This window comes from Rhincodon typus, chromosome 18 (assembly GCF_021869965.1).
Source record: "Rhincodon typus isolate 14 chromosome 18, sRhiTyp1.1, whole genome shotgun sequence".
NCBI classification, from domain to species: domain Eukaryota; kingdom Metazoa; phylum Chordata; class Chondrichthyes; order Orectolobiformes; family Rhincodontidae; genus Rhincodon; species Rhincodon typus.
The window spans coordinates 8072187-8094391 of NC_063349.1; the positions used below are offsets into that span (position 1 = coordinate 8072187).

The window sequence follows — 22205 nt, forward strand, 5'->3', positions numbered from 1 at the left end:
AGACTAAACTACTGAAGAAAGCCATCTCTTGCCTCACAGCTTCTGTGAACCCCATCCCTACCCCAAACCCCGAGAGAACTGGGTAACATAGGATGAAAACATCAAATGCACTTATGTACTGAGAAACATGACTTCAAAAGTTCCTTCTTTTGACAAGGCATGTTGATTTTCAAATGTGACTATTAAGGATGAACTAATTAATAGAATAACAAATGTTCACGTGGCTGACATGACAACTTTCCTGAAGGAACTCAAATTTGCCTCTATCTCTTAGCATTTATTCATTGACAACGATATCAGGGAGGTTGTACTCATTAATTGCTAGCCTCTTGTTTGCCTGTCAGGTCTATGTGTGACTGGCAAATTCTTCCATCTTGCGTGCAAGTGAACACCTGGTTGCTGCTGGGAGCAATTGGACTGATCCTCCTTTTCCTCCCTTTCACGCTCCAGTCTAAAGGTGTCTGTAGCACTCCCGATGTTGCATCTTCAAGCATCGCGATCTGCGGTTTGCAGTTTCTGCAACCAGTGGTTGATATGGCACACACACACACAGACCCCTCAAGGTAGGATTAAATGATTGTGTGAAACAAACATTTGCGTGAATGAACATAATATGGAAGAGGGTATCTGCAGATGAGGCTGTGCTGACAAGAAGTGATAACTAATTGGAGGCAAGCTCTGACTGCTGCATTTGAGATACAAACTGCCATGTCATGGAGGATGTTCAAACATGAGAGAGCTGTGGAATACGATGGAATACCCAATCTAAACAATGCCAGGTTCAAGCTGGATGCGATCAACATCAAAGCATGGCTTACTATAAACATGCAAGAAGCTACCAATGATAGAGGATGAAACACTGGCCCATGTAGCAGATCCAAATCTCTTCAAGACTTTCAGCAAGTTGATGAAGGTGGTACCACTAAGACTGAGCCACTGCCATACTCCCATACAGTCATTCACCACCGAATTAGAATCGCTGAGGCAGTTGGAAGTCAATGAGAAATTGATTGCTGCAACTATGACTTACCTTCAGAACACCCATCGTCCAATAAAGGCAAGGGATAATTGTAAGCATTTGACAATGACTGATCTCTTCAACATCCATTCAGTTTCTAACTGTGAATTTATATTTGTGATTCTATCACTGAAAGCAATAAAAATTCATTTATTTGAATTGATTGTCTTCATTTTGCTCGATGTTGTATTTAGGCTGTTGGCTTGGTAATTTTGAAGGGATCTCATTATATTATTGGCTTAACAAGTCATGTGATGTGGACCCATCGGAACAGGAGACTGTTCAACCATTCAACTTGATTTTGGCTGAGCTGTACCCCAGCTCCATTTATACACCTTCACTACCTTGATATCATCTGCCTTGATACCTTTGCTCAACTCAAATGTACTAATCTCATTTTTGAAAGCTCTAATTGCCTGAAAATGCACAGCCTTTTGCAGAGGGAATTCAAGCTTTCTGTTAATCCTTTCTTTGAAGATGCACTGAAGATTGTACCTCACCGAAGGTTGGGATTTTAATTGGACAACCTAGCCTTGGCAGATACTCAGTGATAATGGCTGTTCGTCTCTGTGAACTACGTCCTTACAGTAACAACACAGTGTTGGTTTGCAATTGACCGTTTTTTGAAAAGAATGTTATGCTATCGATTTTTCTTTTGGTGTGGCATTATTGTCCCAAAGTGTCGACATGTGATATCCAAACATAAAATATTGACTCCCCATGTAGCTTGTAAGTAGGGAATAATGGTTACGTGGGAATGATTACAAGGCAGTGATATGATCAAGGATTTCACTGACACCATAAACCTCAAGAGAAAAGCTTAAGCTGCTTTTAACCATGCTGTCAACCGTAAAATGAGATGATGGCTTTGAAGTAACTGCGGGCTATAGGTTAGTTTTGATATATATATTTTGAGCTTCAAAGCCCAATGTATTTCCTGTATTTTCAAGAGATCTTGTTACAGCCATTACTGACCAGTGCGCTGTGTGTAGTCAGTATGTTACAGTTTGTGAATTGGTAGCTCAACTTGTAGGTCTGACAACTGGGTATTGATCCAGAAACATCTAGAGGTAGACTAACTTGCTGGGTGTTTAAACATTGAGTTAGTTTTAAAGACTGTCAGTTTGCAAAATAACATGATTGAGCAAAGTAAAGGAACTGACTTTGCTTAATTGCTGAATGTAGTTGTACTTTTAACCCCAAAGTCATTGTAGTGGCAGGTGTACCTCAGGACCTAAGTCCCAGCGTGACTGAGAGGGGAGGACACAAGCTCAAATTGAGACTTGTGCACACTACCTTGCTTTCAAAGGGCTGAAGTCCAATTCTATGTTTCTGTTCAGGATGAAGGGCAAATGATTTATGTTTGTTGGATCTTCTGGTTCTCGTTAAACTCAAGTTGAGATCCTTCCAACATCTCCAGTGAAAAACAATCCAGACGATATGTTGCCCCCAAACTCTGAGTCTGCGTCTTGAGGGTTTGTTTTGATCACCAGAGAGCCTGGTCTAATGAGCCGTGGCTGCTTGCAAATTGAGAAGGCAGCTAATGATTTGAAGATGGATGCAATGCCTACGTACTGAAGTTGCATTCTATATTGGAAGAGTGAACTTTCTCAAAATATTACAGGGAAAAATTAGTACTATCTGTGTGTGAGCTGACTTAGCAAGCACTTGCCCCCTGTGTTATGGAAAAGGTGTGCAGTGTTCTTTCTGACATTTGGCTGACAGTATCCAGTGGCAAATATATCGCACCAGGCAGTGCAGTATTTAAAGGCACAAAGTGTTTATTTATATTGACAAAGAGAGAATTGCTGCAAAACAGTTCCAGAGAGTTAGATTCTGATACTCTACATCACACTAACTTTATTTTAGACTGTGCCAGATGTGGAAACGCAGTGGTAACCTGGTCAGAGACACTACTGCGAACAAATGAGGCAAATTTTTCATCCATGACCAAGCTTGGGGCATAATGGCGTCAGCACGGATCCATGCAAAAAATAGTGTTAAGACAGGACAGTAGGATGCTGAATTCATGTTAGACTGATTGACATGGACTTACATGTCCATTGGAGACACTCAGAGGGGCCTCAGACGGAAGGGCAGGATTGTAAATTTGCCTGATAAAGAACTGTGATGCAATCTTTGCATTAGAACCTGATGTGAAAATTCACACACTCAGTGATGGCAACAGCTCAATGTAGCTGCTCATGTGTTTGTATATGTGAAGGGTGGCCAGAATGTGCTGTGGGAATGGATGCGATTAAAAAGTGAACTGGCTGTTGAGGAAGCTTGAGAAAGTTTTATGAAGATTATGAAACATAACTAGCACTGAACTGCATCATTACATGATGTGCTTGTTATTACTGGGGATCAAAATGATGAAAAGCTCCACTGGCCGCTGTTCTTCCACCTAAAGTAAAAGATTGCCAATTATTTCTTTTTCCCTGGAAGATCTGTCCCTTTAATCCATTCTTGCACTTGTCTTCCATATCACCAATGTAGATTCTTCAGTTTCTTTACTCTTGAGTGCGGTGAGAACAAGTGTCACATTACATGCTGGTCTCATTAAACTTGTGGTTGAGCTCAGCGCTTTGATACATTTGAATGTAGCTCGAGTGTGTGTGTGAAATCGTCATGTCAGTTTACTGGGCCATGTGGAGTGAGCCATATGGCCACAGGGGATTGAGAGTGTGTGTGTGTGTGTGTGTGTATGTGTGTGTGTGTGTGTGTGCGTGTGTATACTTGGAACAAATGGAATGTCTTGGCAGGGAGCAGTGAAGATGATAAGGCCTGACTTTTGTGGCAGCCTTTGACCAAACCTCATTTTGTTCCTTTATGGAGGCCACTATTTGTGAATGCTTACAATTCCCACTCCTGGTACCATTGATTAAGTCACCTTTGGTTTTCACAGCTGGGCAACATCCTATTTTGTCAGTGCAAGACATCCCTATGTATTATCACAGCATCCTCAAACTTGGAATGACAACGACTGAAAATTGGTTCTGAATGCCAAGGGCTGGTATTTGCACATAAGGACTCACTTGATGTATTAGTATGAACTTCCTTGAACGTTATTTTAACAAGGAATTAATCAATTTACTTCTGCGTTCAAATGTTGAGCAAAATCATTTCATACCAGTAGCATTGAACTTTGTTTTAATATTGCACAGTCCAATTTCAGGCCATAAACTAATTAGTTTGGTGTGAAAACCTGAAAAGCAATTTCACATTTCATCATTCCCTCTGAGATACTTCTGTTATCGAAACATTGAACCGATGAGTAAGAGTAGACCGTTTACTCCTTCTACCATTCAGTATGATTATACCTGATCGTCTCTCTCAATACCAGATTCCCGCTTCTCCCCATACTCCTAGAAATCTTTAGAAATTATCTATTTCATGAAAAATTCGGTGATTTGGCTCCATAGTTTTCTGTGGTAGAGAATTTCACCGGCTCACCAGTGTTGAAGTAAAGAAATGTTCCCTCATCTCAGTCCTAAATGGTCTACCCTTCGTCCCAAGGCTGTGTTCTTGATTCTAGACCCCTTAGCCAGGGAAAGCATCCTCCCTGAATCTTGTAACTAATGGTGGCAATGTGAGATCTCATCCGGGATTTGCACCCATGACCTTTCACAGTTATTTTGCACCATCTCACAAAGCAAGAATCGTATCTCTTGACCAATGAGCCAACTCTTGTGATCTGAGAATATATTATTAATCTCCTCCAGCCAGAATTACCTCAGCAAGTTCTTACGAGCATACAGAAACGGTCATGTACATTTACCGTAAGAACCGAAGCATGTATCAGGTCATTCATGGGTCAATATAGAGTTACCAAGCCAAGGCAGCGTTCTTGAACAGTTTGGTTCAGGGATGCTAATGGCTGCGGAGAATTTTCAGACTGTGTTTTTTGAAATGAGTATAGTGGTCGAACTCTCACTTTTGCTGATCCAAAATTGGTTTTGGGGGGGAGAAAGGGTTTTGTGTGTGAAAGATAGAGATTTGCTGCAGACAGGTTTGTCAGTAATGTCAAGGGAGTATTTAAACTAGCATCTTCAACTGATTTGTGTCTCCTGTTTTGTCTAGTGTCTTAGTGATAGAACATTAAATAATCCATAAACAGAGCATGATTTAAAAGAAAATGTTCTTAAATCCTGAGATTAAAAAATAATTGAAGAATAGATAAGCAGAGTAGACATCCCACAGAAGATGTTTTAAAGTCAACAGGAAAATAATAACAAGGTACGAACCTTTCACTCATTAGAATGGATGTGTACATATGAAATGTGACAGAACTCTTCATTGGAACATGTTGTTGGTTGAAGAGAAATTTAGCAGGTATTGATTTCAAATGTGAAGAAATGTAAGACCAGAAACAACTGCTGCTGAGAGTAACAAATCAGCGCTTCATGTTTCATTGTATTTTGTGTCTGCTGTTGTTATATGGCTGGTCACCTATTCATTCTAAATAGGGTTTATAACTACCTTACGCAGTGTTTGTGATGTGAGCATGCTAGCTTAGATTGTCTGAATGGCTGTGATCCATTTTTGGTTAATGTCAATTGAAGCATCTCATTTCATCTCTGAAAGCTCCTCCAGTAGTTCCTGGGCTGTAGTTTGGCTTTGACTAAATACTCAAAGACGGTTGGCTATCAGCAATTTTGGATGGTGCCTCTTGCTGCAAAGATGCTTTGTCATGGATTTGTAAAAAAAAATGTGAACAGCATTCTGGATTGTCCACGCACTCGTCATATTGTCATCTAACAACCTACATTTGGGTAGGTTGGGTATTTAGTTGGAACGAAACATAATGTCCTGATAAATAACTGGTCACTGCTGAGGTAGGAAGGAATCACAAAACATTCACATTTATCCAGAACTTTAAAACCAGGCAGCAGATATCGCTGCTACATGGTAATGTGTTTGACCTGATACAAAGTGATGCAGTATTGTAGACTTGTTTTCGCATTACTCAGAAGTTTGATGTGTATTTGGATTATATTTCCACTACGTAAGAACTAGTTATGCTTGTTGATAGGAGTTGGGTTTTGATACAAGCAGAAAGATGGTAAGCTATGAGACAGGACTGCTGATGTGACTGCTAAACACTGTGTGCTGCTGGTTGTTCTAACTGGAGGTGTTCATTTTACAACATTGAAGCAGCAGCATTTCCAAGAACCTCATTCCGATAGCTTCATTTTCAAATCTTCTCCTGACAAAGCTGTCAGATCAGCTCACTAATTGCGGCTTCCTTCTGTGAACCTATGGCACCCGTGCAGAAGAGGGCAAGTGGTGTCAAGTCAAGGATGGAGTGGCCTCAGCTCCATCCGCTGTCTTCTCCACAGGGGACACTGGAAGACCTGTTATCTGGAAGGCCTACCTTCAGTGGACCAGCTGTCATCAAAGATAACAAGGTGTAGAGCTGGATGAACACAGCAGGCCAAGCAGCATCAGAGGAGCAGGAAAGCTGACGTTTCGGGTCTGGACCCTTCTTCAGAAAATCATCAAATGTTGGATCTGTCAAGGAATATTCAAATGAAAGCAACTCGGCTTTGGAGGACTCTAATAAACTAAACTAACTTGGAAACAGTCTTTAATATACTCTGAATTCGTGTTTTTGTGCCAACAGAGATGAAAGTCTGGCTGCCTTGTCTTTAGGGCACACTGTTCAAATATTGATTGCAGGTTTTCTTTCTAATTGGGTGTAAATCTTTCATAAAGATATTTAAAAGTTGAGTCTGCTCTGAAGTGCTTGTTCAATTTATTACTTAGAGTTCTAAGGTGCCCTCCTTGAATGATTTAATATTGACTGTACCTTGACAATACATTGACCATACCTTGACAATGTACGTAAAATCAATTGCAATTTGGTGGGAATGATTCTTTGCGTAATCGAGATTAAATACATTTCATTCATGTGGAAACTAATGCAAGCTCCCACCATTTGGGAGTCCACAGTTAACATCGGGGTGTTTGTGTGGTATGATCCACCAGGCATCTGATATCATTTTACCCCAGCATCTGTCAACATCGGTCGCATGGTTGTTACACTTGTACTGAATGACACCAGGGCTTCCCAAGTGTGGCTTTATTTGCCTTGGGGATGTTAGAACAAATTGACCAAGTTAGTAACTGAGAGAAGGAATGAGTGATGTGTTTAAGAGGTGCAAATTATGGGACCATAAGTTTCAGTTTGCCACATCAACGTTGGGCAGATTATGGAAGTTTCTAAGTTGCAGCATTTGAGAATCTAAGGACAAGGACTAACTGGTTCAATCTGAAGCAAAGTTAGTTGAACCCTTTAAAGAATGCCACAGCTAACCATGTGTCTTGAATAATTGCTTGTTTATGGGTTTTAAGTATTTGTGGTAAATGTAAGATAGAAGGATGAGCCTGAGAAAGATGGTTTCAGGATGAAATAACTTGCATTTGGTGTCGGAGGAATATTGAGGGAAGGGAATGAGTTACATTCACCATCTGTTCGTGCTCTTCCAATGCACATGAAACCATGAAAAGTGAAACAAGATGTGCCGTAGTGGGAGGTTGGCTAACTGATAATATGTCATTGATGCTAATGAAATGTAAGTAACAAAAATAATAACAGAAGCATATTGAACTATGGAAATCTAGTGCATGGAAGGAGCCCATTGGCACATTGTGTCCAATGGATGGACCAGATAAGACCTGCACTGAACTGTTAAGAGTTCTATTGTTGGACATGCCATGGTATTTCATACAAGTGCAGCCTCTGGCTATAATAGCTGTGTTTTATACTTACAGAAGACAGTAGGCAGCATGGACCAGTGTTTGAAGAGCAACCACTCCCTACAATCTACCCAAAAGAGTCTGAGGAGGCAAAAGTGTCTCTAAACTGCCGGGTTCGGGCAAATCCCCCCCCAGTTTACAGGTAAAAGCAATGCTTTCTGTTTTGTATACATGAGCCTGTCTTTTGTAAGTGTTCAAGGAATATTGCTCCATGTGTCTTTTATCCATATTAGAAAGTATGTCAAACCTGACTGACCTCACGTTATATTCACTTCTACTTTTCCTGTTCCCTATTGATATCATTTGATTGCCAGGTGAGTACTGGAATGGTCTTGATTTGCCTTTGCATTCATGTTTCCTGTCACGAATACCACTGTGTCAAAGATAAGTGAAGGAATATCTTGTGGGTTCAGGACTCCCCAGTAGCCAATGTTTCTCTTGAATTACGTGTAGAAATCGTTTTGTTTTTGCTATAGGTGGAAACTGAACAACCGTGACATTAATGTGGATGATACTCGTTACAATATGATTGGTGGTAACCTCGTTATCAACAACCCAGAAGATGTCAAGGATCGTGGCAAATACCAGTGTCTTGCAACAAACAAGTACGGAACCATTGTCAGCAAAGAAGCCAACCTGCAATTTGGATGTATGTAATATCTTGGAAATCAGAAATCTTCCTCATCTGATCTATATGCCAGTTTCTATTTGTTAAGTGTTTCATGTTTGCCTTTTACTTCATGTATTGCAGCTGGGGCTCAGTAGTAATACCCTGTCCATTGGTTGTAAGCTCTACTTAAGCACATAATCCAACCTAGTTCTCAGGTACCACACTCCGAGAGTGACGCACTGTCAGAGGTGACAACTTTAACAGGAACTTGAATTTATAGAGCACCTTTTAGTGTGATAAAACCTCCCAAGAAATTTCAAGTGTTTTATTTTGTTAAAAAGTATTATACCCACCCACTTTAGGAGATAGAGTCAGAGTCATCCAGCACAGAAACAGGCTGTTCGGCCCAACTCGCCCAAATCGACTCTGTTCCCAAACTAAACTAGTCCCACCTGCCTACGCTTGACCCATATCCCTCTAAACCTTTCTTAGTCATGAACTTATCCAGATGTCTTTTAATTGTACCTGCATCCACCACTTTCTCTGACAGTTCATTCCACGCAAGAACCACTCCCTGTGTTTAAAAAAGAAAGTAGCTTGGTTAAAGAGCTACATAATAAGTAATATCTTAAAGGAGGAAAAGTGATGGAAAAGGGTAGAAAGTGTACTCCAAAGTTGAAGACCTAGACAGCTCCAGCTGGAAGCTTGACCACCACTGTCCATGTGAGTTTGCATTTGGCTTCTTCCTGTTTATTATCTGTTAACACATGTGTTTACAACCTTCTTTAGTAAAAAAGCTGTATATCATCTAATCGATGATTGATGATTCACCTTTCCTGACGCTTTCCAACCTTCCTGATGGGTTGCCTTGTGCACCTTGATCCTTTTGCCAGGCATTTCAATAAAATAAAGAGCACAGAATGGAACCGCCGGGGAGAATTTATTATCCACTGCTGATTTTTGACCATTACCGTTCTGTAATTGCCCACTTGGGACTTGTTGGATGAGTTCATTTGAGAGTAATAATTCGTACCCCTCAGCAATTCATCGTACAATTCTCTGTTTGCTGTTACTATACACGAAAAGATGGTCAGGGACAGATTACTGAGCTATAAATATCACTCATTATTTATCGGAGAAGGAGAGAAAGGAGCTTGCAATGAATGCTTCTGAACTCCTGACCACTCCGAGTGAGCACATGCGTCTGTAATGTGTCCCTGGCCAACCATTAATTCTCCAGGTTGTGCAGTAGCATGAAATTTGATTCTGAATTAATTGATCTTACAAAGTCCTGACCAAGCAGGCTGGAATCAGCAAAGGAATGCTTCAGATGTAGTTGAGTGAGCCCCAAAGCTGTTTTTTCCCCTTGTGTTGAAGGAAAGAGCAGTTTGAACAAACCTCTGTCCTTGCATTCATTTCTAAAAATCCCGGCAATCTATCACTTCCACCATCACGGCCATGCTGAAGGTGAGCAATTATTATCGTTGATCCAAAATTCCTGAGTTAACTGGAATCAGGCCAGTCATGGTAATGGGATTCAGTTCCACTGGGATGCGAGGAGCAATTTTGTTTGGGGTCTTCAAACCTTGTTCAGCAACTGCTGCTGGCATCACTCATGTTAATGTTTTGTGAGAATGGGTTGTGACATCTCCCAGGGTCAACTAATGTATTGATGCCCAACGTGAAGGAACGTCCCTTCGGGGCAGCTGTGGGAGGTATTCCATGGAATTATATTTCAGAAGGAGTCAGAATAAAAGGGCCTGTCCTTCCAGAGCCCTGTTCCACCCTTTGTAGTATCTGGGACCATATGTTTAAACACTGCAGGGTGTGCTCTCGAGCACCCTTTCTGGCACCTCTTCCATTTTATGATTTCCCCCTTGAGGGGAGTCAGGAAATGTGAATGGGTCTCTGTTTTACTTTCACCTAGTTTCTGTTTCCCTATCATAAGGTGACTGTTGTGAGGCCAGGTGTCACGCAGATTCTGTGGAAGGTGAACATTACCCCATGTGGCACTGTCCTTCCAGAATCCTTAGAAAGGTGAAGAATCCCTGAGGATGAATACAAGTCCACCATTCAGTCTAAATGCACTGCAGATAACAGGACACCTACACATGTAATTACAAGAATAAAGAGTGAATGTTTTTGCACTAGGTTATATTTCTTTGAAGAAGCATGGATGGGTTGAGGAGGGTCTTTGATTATCTGTAGGTTACAGCTCCAGTACAGCTCGGTGAACCTATTTACTGGGGCTCAGCCCAGTCCCTGTGATCCTATTGCAGACCAGATCAGACCACCTCAAAATATATTAAGAAAGTAGCCTAGACCCCAACGTTTTCTTATTTTAAAGATAACTGTCATGTGTTTTGTTCCAGTTACAATTCAATTGGTCAAACTACTCAACATTAAGCAAAATAAAATTTATTCAAACACAATAGTTAAATACAACAAAAGAAAGAAGAACTTTGAATAACAACTCTATTGGAAAGCTTAACAGATTAAGAGATACAGTAACTCTTACTTATTAACTGTTGCAATACAGTAACATCCCATAAACACTCCCATGGCAAAAAGGCAAATTTAGAACATAGATTGCCTCACATGCAACTCCTGTCCTAGGAAGAAAGTCCCCAGATTTTAGCTGTAACCGAGAGAGACAAAAAATAGCTTGCACCTCTTCAAGACCCCAAAAACAACTTCTGTTGGAAGTTAAAACTAAAGATTCCTGGCTTTGTGAGTGGGAGCTTGACCACACCCATCAGGCTGCTTCTATTGTTCCAACTTCTTTCAAAAAAATTCAAGATTTCGCAAGTTGTTCATGTTCTCATAGACTGCTTACCACCTGTCTTCCCAATCACTCTTTAAAAGAAAGCAGAACAAAGTAACACCTTAAAGCCACAGCATTGTCACAATCCTGTTCCACAGTGAAATTTGCTCAGATGTGTCTTGAATTAAATTAATGTTTGTGCCAACAGGAGCATCACTCAGTAAAAGATTTGTTCTATGTGCATTTCTTGAAGAGAAAGCAAAATCTCAGGGTAGTTTGAACTTTTTGTTCAAAGTATTCCCTCATTTTATAATGAGAAAACAAACCTCCCAGGGGTAACCATTTTTAAATATGCAGTTCGCAGGAACCCACTCGGTGCTCTGCTGTTGTGTTAAAGATTTCTTGCCAGCTGTTACCTGTATCTGCGAGTTTTCGATGCAGTTCTGGGTGTCACCCATTAAAGCTACTGCAATGAATTCATTGTGGAGCTGGAGGAACACAGCAGGTCAGGCACCATCACAGGAGCGATAAACCCGAAACGTCAACGTTCCTGCTCCTCTGATGCTGCCTGACCTGCTGCTAACTCTGACTTCAGCATCTGCAGTTCTTGCTATCTCCTGTAATGAATTCATGCTTGCGCAGTGTTGATGGCTGAACGTGAAGCTGCCAATCAGGTTCCTTTAAATAGACATTAAAACATTTTGCTTTACACTGTAGAAATAGTTGACTGAAATATCATTCTGGAGTTTGATGGACTGCTGGAAGGTGCAGTTTGTGTCAACAAGAATAAATTGGAATTGAAATTTGATTGCATTGGAATCTGGCTCCAACCCGCCATAAGCTCGCCCTGAGATAGTAAGAACTGCAGATGCTGGAGTCAGAGATAACACAGTGTGGAGCTGGAGGAAGACAGTAGGCCAGGCAGCATCAGAGGAGCAGGAAAGCTGACGTTCGGGTTGGGACACTTCTTCAGAATTTCTGAAGAGAGCCTGGCCTGCTGTCTTCCTCCAGCTCCACACTGTGTTATAAACTCATCTTGTTAGGTCAGTTAACAATCTCAGCTTTACTTTACAAAATTGCGACTTGTGAATTTCAATGAATAAGAAAGACTGTTTCTGCATCTATCTCTCTTTTCTAGACCTGGAGAGATTTCCAACAGAGGAGCGCCAAGCTGTGGAAGTGAATTTAGGAGTTGGGGTCATGCTTCTTTGTGCTGCTCCTCCCCATTTCCCAGGTAATTATACATGTTTCTAAATTTCAATGTTACTTTAACTGTACTTTCCTTCTCTTGTCAATTTCACCTTCTTCCCTCTTCCCCTGAAGACGTTGGTTCCTTCCTGGACTGTGGTTTATGGACACAGCTCGTGATTAATGCTTTCTCGTGATTGGATGTTTTGATGTGAGCGTTGGCAGTCGGATGGGTTGTAGGCATTCTTTGAACTTAACCATAGAGTCACAATGAGACATATATGATGAGCCTTCCAAAATTCTGCTCTAAAAGGTACACAGTATCTCCCTCTGAACAGCAGTCAACAAAGCCAAAATCATAATGGCATTGGAGAATCTGTGATAAGACCATAACACATAGGAGCAGAAATTAGGCCATTTGGCCCATCGAGTCTGCTCCGCCATTCAGTCATGGCTGATAAGTTCCTCAACTCCATTCTCCCGCTTTCTCCCCGTAACCCTTGATCCCCTTGATAATCAAGAACCTATCTATCTCAGTCTTAAATGTACTGAATGACCTGGCCTCCACAGCCTTCTGTGGCAGTGAATTCCATAGATTCACCACTCCCTGGCTGAAGAAGTTTCTCCTTATCTCCGTTTTAATAGGTCTTACCTTTACTCTAAAGCTGTACCCTTGGGTTCTCGTCTCTCCTACAATTGAAAACATCTTCCCAACGCCCACTCTGTCCAGGCCATTCAGTATTCTGTAAGTTTCAATTAGAAACCTCCTTGTCCTTCTAAACTCCAATGAGTATAGTCCCAGAGTCCTCAAACTTTCCTCATATGTTAAGCTTTTCATTCCTGGGACCATTCTCGTGAACCTCCTCTTCGTTTGGAGAAACACTGACAATGCTCTTGCATTCTCACCACGTCACAAGTAGAATCATGAAATGTCAGAACACGTTTGTGGGTCTTTCAGTTCTTGGCTCTGCCAGATATATGACGCACTGTCCAGTTAGTGCTGGGTCACCATCCTGGAATTCCCTCCCTAAGGTCATTGTGGGTCCATCTACAGCTTGTGGACTGCAACGGTTTAAGAAGGCAGCTCACCACCACCTTCTCAAGGACAGGTCATAAATGATGGCCAGCCAGCAACACCCACATCCTATGAGTGAATAAGAAAAAATTAGTACTAATCCCTTGCATTTTCCTCAGTGCTTTGCAAGCCCCTTCAGATCTCAAGTGTTTCAAATATTTCACGTCTCATTCTTCTAAAGCTTAGCTACTATAGGCCCATCTTATACAGGCTGTCATCACAGAAAGCTTTGCTAGACCTCTTACACTACATATATATCCTCACTTAAAGACAGTGACCAATACACCGACTCCCCTTGTTGACTCAGCAAATCACTGGACAATTATAACAAGATTTCCTTACTCCTGTACTCCAATTTCCTTGCAAAAAAGACCAATGTGCCATTCTTGTGATTCTTGGACATTTATACTGTATTTCTGTAATAAAAGCAAAATACTGAGGATGCTCGAAATCTGAAAAAGAAAGCCAAAAGTATTGGAGAAACTCAGCAGATGTGGTAACCTGTGTGTGGAGAGAAACAGAGTTAACTTTTTGAGTCCAATATGACTTTTCTGAGAGAGGCTGCAGCACTTTCTGTTGCATTTCTGTGCTCCTTGTACTAGTGAACACACGTCTCTGTGAATGTCAATGGTTATAAGTTCTGCACGTTTCAAAGCACAGTCTGCTTTTTTACTCTGATAACTAAAGAGAGTAAATCTCATATTTGCCTACATTATGCTCCATCTGTCACATTACGGCCCACTAAATTACCCTGTCTCTCTCTTTGCAGTATCTTTGCGATCTTACAATTTCCATTCCAACCTAGCTTTGTATTGTCAGCAAACCTGATAGGTCACTTGCCGCATCTGAATCACGAAGATAGATTGCTAATATTTGAGGATCCAGAATTGATCCTTGAAACACTTCGCTTGGTACAGGCAGTCAACTAGAAAATGTCTAGTTTATCCATACTGTCTGCTTCTTGTCTGTTCATCAGTCCACTGCTGATATCTTCACCCAACTCCACATACCGTTTTCTTGTCTATTAGTGACTTGTTCCGCTCCTTGTCAGATGTCTTTTGGAAATTCAAATATACTGGATCTACTTGTGCTCCCTTATCTACCACACTAGATGCGTTCTGAAAGAACTCTAACACATTTATTAAGCACAGTTTCTCTTTTGTAAAACAGTGTTACTTTTGCTGATTCGTACTATAGTTTTATAAATACACTATTAAGTCTTCCTCAGTAGTAGATTAAAGGGCTTTTGTCATTCAATGGTAGTATCCCTATCTTTGAGCCAGGAGTCCCGGGCTCAAGTCCTAATTGTTCTGGAGATGTGTAATAACATCTTTGATTAGAAAAACAGGTTAATTAGAAAAAGAAATTGCAGAAGGAACAGGGGTAGGGTACTCGTGATGCAGTGGTAGACAACAGATACCAGACTGACATGTCTGTAATACCCTATTTATTTGTCTCTCATTTCTCGAACAGCAGTGTTAAATTTTATATTATCTGATCACTGGGGCTGTTCTAGAATCTAGGGAATTTTGGAAAATCATAACCAATGTTTCCGATATCTTTGCAGCTACTTATTTTAGAAAGGGCATAAGCTTTTGGGTGCTGGAATTTGTTGAATTTTAGTCCCTAAAGTTTCTCCAACACTTGTTCTTTACTTTAAGCTCCTTACTTTTGTTAGCCTCTTGGTTGCCTTTAATTTCGTCAGTGTCTCCATACTTTCCTCATCTCCCTTGATAATTTATCCTGTCTACCTCTAAAGGACCCCTGTTCACTTTTCCGCTTTTGATATATTTATAACAATGTTACAATCTACTTTTGTATCCCTGGCTAGTTTAGGCCTGCATTTTTATCTTTCTCTTCATTTTTATAAACCGTTTTAATTACCCATTGCTGGTTTCTGTAACGTTGCCAATCCTCATCCTTATTCAACAGTGTAGGCATCATCTTTTAATCTAGCAGCATCCTTAATTTCAAACAATACCAGAGTTTGCTGGAGAAACTCAGCAGGTCTGGCAGGATTTGTGGAGAGAAAACAAAGTTAAGATTTTGAGTCCAGTGACCCTCCAAAGATATCTGTAGTGATTGGAAAGAGGTGGATCTCACTGAGTATGAGTTCCCTGACTGGGGCTGTTAATGCTGGCACATATCTCTAGGGATTGGCTCTGAGCTAGCTGGTCAGAATCCATTTACTGTGCATTTGTGACTAAAAGGTGACTTGGCAACAGGATACCAGCTTTTTAAGGTTGAGACGATAACACTACTTTCTCTCTATATTAGTGCGGCCAGTCGTGCAGGGTTTCCCTGGCAACTTCTGTTTTGGTTTAGATCTTCAGCATCCACAGTTCTTAATTTTATTTCAATATCCTTTGTTTCCCTAGTTGGCCACATATGGAGTTTTAGATGCTGAGATGTTTCACCCCTCCATGGAGGAATCTAAAACTGTTTAAAGATAAGGATCTCCCATTTAAGGTGGAGATGGGGAAAACTTGGTTTTCTCAGAGGGTTGTGAGTCTTTGGAATTTTTCTTCCACACACAGCACTAAGCATTGTATCACACAGTCCATTCAGTACTGAGTTGGACAAATTTCTGAACTACAAGGAAGTTTGCTTGGTGAGGTGTCGCGCAGAAAAGTGTAGCTACGACCATAGTCCGATCAAGCATGATCTTATTGCATGGTATGAGATGAAATCCATTTTCAGTTGCCTCTCTTTGAACTGGGAAAGTCAGCAATCTGTGAGCTGGACCATTCAGAGCACACTCCATCCCAGCAGTTGCCGGGTGCCTACATTCAGTTTTACTCAGCAATAGGAGTGGGTCTTATTCCAAGGCTTTTAACTGGTCACTCAGGGCAGGTTAGGGGTTGCTGAAAGAAGTTCAAATGTTGAAGCTGTCCACAAAGAGAGTGAGTATTTGAGTGGGGGAGAGAGAGTAGACTCTGTGCTAGGCAGTGCTTCTATTAACTGCATTGCTGAAGGCACTTGAAGTACATAGGATGTGTGTAGTGACAGTTAGTGATATCCTGGGAGCTATGGGAAGCTCTGAAGAAGTCAGATGCCATCAATAGCACCTGAGATGCGTATTAATATTTGCTGGATACATCTGGGAATGCTCCAAAGGCAGTTTTATCACGGTGAAGCTAGTTATCATTGAAGAGCTGGAGTTATACTTGCGAGTGCAGTTTCAGATTCGAGGGAAGTGTAGACCCAGGAAAAGAGGATGATCTACAGAATGGGAGCAGTTATTGAATGCACAACAGGGCAGTTGTTGAGAGGAAATTTGAGGGCCAAATCAGCGAAAGTGAAGAATTGTAATCCCTTGCCATGTGTAATGGACAGAGTCGTCAGCAGTACTGTCAGGTGACACAAGCAAATGAATAACCTGCGTGATCATGCTTGCCTTTGGTAGAGCAAAGCCATTTGGTTCCTAACCACTTCATAATCTTGGTCCAAATGTGCATAAAAGAGCTGAACTCAAGAGCTCTGGTAAGAATAACTGCCCTTGACATCAGGGCTGTTTTGACTGAGTGTGGCATAAAGAGGCTCTAGCAAAGTTAGAGATGGGGATCAGGGGACTCTCTGCTGGTTAGACTCATACCTGGCACTCAGGAAGATGGCTGTGGTTGTTAGTGGTCGATCACCTCAGCTGCAAGACATCTTTGCAGGAGCTGCTTGGGGTCGTGTCTGAGGCTCAACCACTTTTAGCTGCTTCATGAAAACCTTCCCTCCATCATAAGGTCAGCGATGGAGTTGTTCACTGATGATTGCACAACATTCAATACCATCCATGATACTGAAGCAGTCTGTAACCTCATGCAGCTAGAACTGGACATTGTCCAGGCTTGAGCTGGCGAATAGCAAGAAACTTTCAAGCCCCACAAGTGGTGGTCCGTGACCAACTCCAACGAGAGAGAATCTGATCATCGGCTCTTGACATTCAATGGCACCACCACCACTGAAACCCTATTAGCGACATCCGGGGGGGGGTTACTATTGGCAAGAAACTGAACTGAAGTAACCATATACATACTGTGGCTACAAGAGCAGCTCAGAGCTCGGAATACTGTGGTGAATAACTCATTTTCTGACTCCCCAAAGCCTGTCCACCATCTACAAAGCACAAGTCAGGAGTGTGATGGAATACTCCCCAATTCCCTGCATGGCTACAGCTCCAAGAAACTTGACACCGTCCAAGACAACACAACCTGCTTGATTAACACCACATCCTTAAACGTTGCCTCCCTCTTCCACTGATGCTCAGTAGCAGCAGTGTGTACCATCTCCAAGGTGCACTGCAGAAATGTGCCAAGGCAACTTAGACAGCACCTTCCATCTGTAAGGACAATGGCAGCAGATACGTGGGAACACCGCCACCTACAAATTGGCGACTCACCATCCTGACTTGGAAATCTGTTCTTGTTCCTTCAGTGTTGCTGGGTCAACGTCCTGGAACTCTCTTTCTAACAACATTCTGAGTCTCCCGACAATAAATTGATTCCACCCTCTGGTGACTGTCTGTGTGGCATTTGGACATTCTCCCAGTGTCCGCGTGGGTTTCCTCCAGGTACTCCGGTTTCCTCCCACAATCCAAAGGTTTGCCGGTTGGGTGGGTTAGCCATGGGTAATGCAGGGTTACAGGGATAGGGAGGTGGGTCTGGGTAGGATGCTCGTCAGAGGGTTGGTGTAGACTCACTGGGTTGAACAGCCTGCTTCCACACTGTAGGGATTCTATTATTCTATGAAATGGACTGCAACTGATCAGCAAGGTAGCTTAGCCCCATGATCTCAAGGATCATGGCACCATGTGATGGATGATGTACGTTGGCCCGGCCAGTGATTTTCACATCCTCTAAATGAATTTGGAAGTAAAAGTTTTTGTTGACTGTAGTTTGGTTTAATGATTAGTTTTTTTTTTAGTTTTAGATTATCAGTTTCAGAAAGTAACAATTACATTTTCCCATTTCCTAGTTTAAAACACTACCCAAGCCTAAAGAACAAGTTAAGAATAGCAACTATTCCTCTCCTTGTTGTTTCTCATACTGCATACAATTTCTTTTGCACCACTCACTTTTATTTTGTCTCCACTCCTTTCAGCCTTTGGATTGCTGTATTCTCATATCTCTGCTCCTGATGGTCCCCTGATGCCCTGGACCACTGCTCTTTCTCCCCATGCTTCAAGAAAATTGACCATGTTTCAACAATCCTGCATTTTGGGAATTGTCTCCTAACTGGTCACACTTGTTATCAAACCAGTGTAGTCGGAGGGTGGGATCCGAGTTAAATTGGCCCTTGAGTTGGCCATTTCCAGTTCTAACCTGCTCCTTGGAGCAGGAGGCTGGGACATAGATTCCCTGCTGGCAAAAGTCTGTTTGAGACTTGGAAGTCATGTCATGATGTTGTCATTGCCATTTTAGTTCTGATTGGGATTCTGCAGTCACCCCGGAAAAAGATCTACGTGTAGGCAGGTTTGAATTGTTAAGGCTTTCTTGAGTGCTCATGGGAGAAACCTGCTGCAGCAGAAATGTTCCTGTGTCCCCCAAAAGGCAAGTCACTCATGCAAACACATCACTTCTGCCTTGTCCTCCATCTCAGATTTTGGACTACAATGTTCACATTAAGGTATTCTTGAATGGGAAGTAAATAGTACCTAATTTTGGCAGAAGAAGATGATTGATGGTGAAGATAGAGAAGGACAGAGAGATTAGTTGTGAGGACAATCTTCAGTCTGCACGAGGAGATGCAGCAACAATCTGACATTCACCGCTCCGTTCCTGCACTCTCCTCCTGCCAATGACCTGAGGGACAACACTCAATTTATTGATGTCCTCAAGCTGAATGGCAAAGAAGCTGTGCACATGACCAGCTGAGATCCCTCTTCTGTCTGTTTGTGGATGAGATCGTCTGCTTCTTTTGATGTCCTCCATCTTCGATCTTCTCAAAGAAACTCGCTCACTCCCTTCCCTTCTGATAGCAGATTATCTTTCTCGACCAACTGACCTCTGAAAAAGGTCTAGGACTTAGTATGGACTTGGGGAGCTACAGCCTTGGATACAGAATAAACTTAGTTTAACTCTGTGATTGAGTGCAGCTTCTCTGATTAAACCCTCTGATTCTGTCAATGAACTAGAGAATGGAAACCGCATTTCAAATACAGGGGGTTCTGTTGCAACGCGTGTTCTGGCAATGAGAATTGGCTATAACGTGACTGACGAATAGGGGCACGCTATTTCTAAAACACGAACATGTGTTGGCTATAACGAGATTCCATCAGCTAGGCACCTTGCTGTCAGGAGCCGTTTGCTAATGATACCTACAGTGTACTTGTACAGTACTGTGATTCTGAGAGTGCCAGAGAAATTCTCCCTGTCAGCCTTTATTAAAACTGAAAAGTGAGAAGCCAGCAGGTCTATTATCAGGAAAAGTAGGGTGCAGAGGAGAGTGAAAAACAGTACATCTAACTTACCGTGGAAGGAAACACTGTGAGGCACAGGACCTGGCTACAACAGGAGGCTCCAACAGCCTATTTAAGTAATTACTCAGATCCCATGACTTATTTACTTTAATGAACTAGAGAATGGAAACCGCATTTCAAATACAAGGTGTTCTGTTGTAGTGCGTGTTCTGGCAATGAGAATTGGCTATTATGCTACTGACGAACAGGGGACGAATACTTAACATTTAAGTAATTAGTCAGATCCCGTGACTTATTTTTCAACTTGATTTTCCCACCTTTGCTCCATATCCTTCGATATCCTTGTGGTGTGGTGATAAGATAGCTGGAGGAGTCTGAGTTGCAATGGCAACATGCACATATGTATATGTCGCAGTCTGGAACTATGGATAGTGATTGTAGAGTCACCAATGTTCTCTTAGTCACACAACCTACCAGGAGTCTCTCGCAATCTTACAATGCTACTGGCAGTGTTGGAAGAATTTGCCGATTGATACTCTATTTTTTCACTCACATTGTGAACGTACCTTCCCTGGACACTGAGTTCTGAGGCAGGACTTGAACCTGGATCTTGTTGCTGACAAAGGCTTCCATCTTTCAGAACCTCTGGATGTTACAAAAAAGCTTGACAGCCACTGGAGTATTTTTGAAGTGCAGTCATTGTAGGAAGTACAGCAGATAATTTTCACACAACACTCTCCCATGAGCAACAATGTGATAATGACCAGACAATCTGTCATTGTGTTGCTGACTAAGGGATAAGTATTGATCAGGACACCTGGGTAATTATCCTGCACCTTTTGGAAATAGGGAAGACGGTTATGTCAATCTGAGAAGGAGCTACGAACCTGCTGTGACAATCGGACCAACATTATCTGGATCGTAGCATTAACAGTCCAGCGATAATACCACGAGGCCATTGCCTCCCCTTCATGAAGAAAACTAGGAACAGCCTTACATTAAAGCTGAATAACGAAATTCTCAGTGTACAGACCATTAATATATGGCTTAATAGAGAGTTCAGGTTCATTCCAACTACTTTAAGAAGGCAGTAATGGGAAATGTGTGCATTACACAGTAGCGAACAGGAAAGCAGCGGGTCAAATAAAGGAATAGACAGAGGAAAGAGGCAAAGATAAGCACCCAATGTGAGAGAAATCTGCAGAGACTGGGCAGTGCCCTTCTCATGGGGCAGTTGACGACAATTGGACAATGACCTCAGCAGTGTGTCAAGGGCTAGAAGTAATGCTGTATGCTGCCTGGGATTACTCACAGGAAGCAACTGTAATCGGGGGCTTAAAACAGAAAGCAGATCTTAGCTTTGTGCGATGATGTAAGGCAGGTCTTAATCAAATTGTAATGCTTGCCGTCTTATTCATTAAGTCCATGCAGTCAGCTGTAACAGTGGAGGCTCTGCACTTTGCAACAATGCTAATTCACCATCCACTTCCACTCTTTCCCAGCTCGAAACCCAGACTGTGAGCCTTTTCTAGGATCTTGGGAGTCTTTTCCAATCGCCACACATGGACACTTCAATATCAATTACTGACATGGTCGTCTAGGTCAAATATTATTCTTGAGTCCACGGGTACTGGAAGAGAGATGAAATCACTTGGATGTTTTCTATCTACTGACTGTTAGTGGCGCAATGTGGCGAGAGACATGCATTGTACAAAAACGTTTCTCATTGAGACAACGAACCAGGATAAATAAGGAGCTTGAATCCATCAGGGATTTCGCTTAAGACTACTCTGTTACATTTCCAGCAGGTTCAATAGAGATGTTGGCAGCTGGTATTCCAAATGTTGTAACTAAGTGCAGGGGGTTCTGCTATAACGTGATTGTTGTGTTCCAGCACAACATCATCTTACAGAAAAATGCACTTAATTAATAACTGGGCCTATGGGAAAAAGGGTTGGGGCAGACCACCAAAAAAACGTTAACACAAAGGATAGCGCTACCAACCCAGATTCGAATCCCACCATGATGGATGGTAGAATTTGAATTCAACAAAAGAAAATCTGGAATTAAGAGTCGAATGGTGACCATGAATCATTGTCAATTGTTGGAAAAATCCATCTGTTTCACACATGTCCTTTAGGGATGGAAACTGCTGTCTTTGGGTGCATGCAACTCCAGACCCTCAGCAATGTCATTGACTCTTCGCTGCCCTCTTTGAAGAATAGGAAAAAACTCATTAACCACTAACTTGTACAATTCAAAATAAGAACAGAGTTGAAAGAGCTGGACAGAATCCTTCTTTTCTGTGGAAAACTCTAAAATAGACATTCCCGCGACAGCTCGGAGCAATTTGGGAGCATGAATCACAAAAACAAACAT

At 41.9% G+C, this 22205-nt stretch overlaps 1 protein-coding gene across 1 annotated transcript in view; it reads left to right on the forward strand.

The window, feature by feature from the left end:
* Positions 1–22205, forward strand: part of cntn1b (contactin 1b) — a 685547-nt gene that overhangs the window by 280652 nt on the left and 382690 nt on the right. Inside the window, exons 4-6 of the mRNA XM_048607547.1 lie at positions 7796–7922; positions 8257–8429; positions 12293–12388. Coding sequence (XP_048463504.1) covers positions 7796–7922; positions 8257–8429; positions 12293–12388 — 396 coding nt within the window. The remainder of the gene's footprint in view (positions 1–7795; positions 7923–8256; positions 8430–12292; positions 12389–22205) is intronic.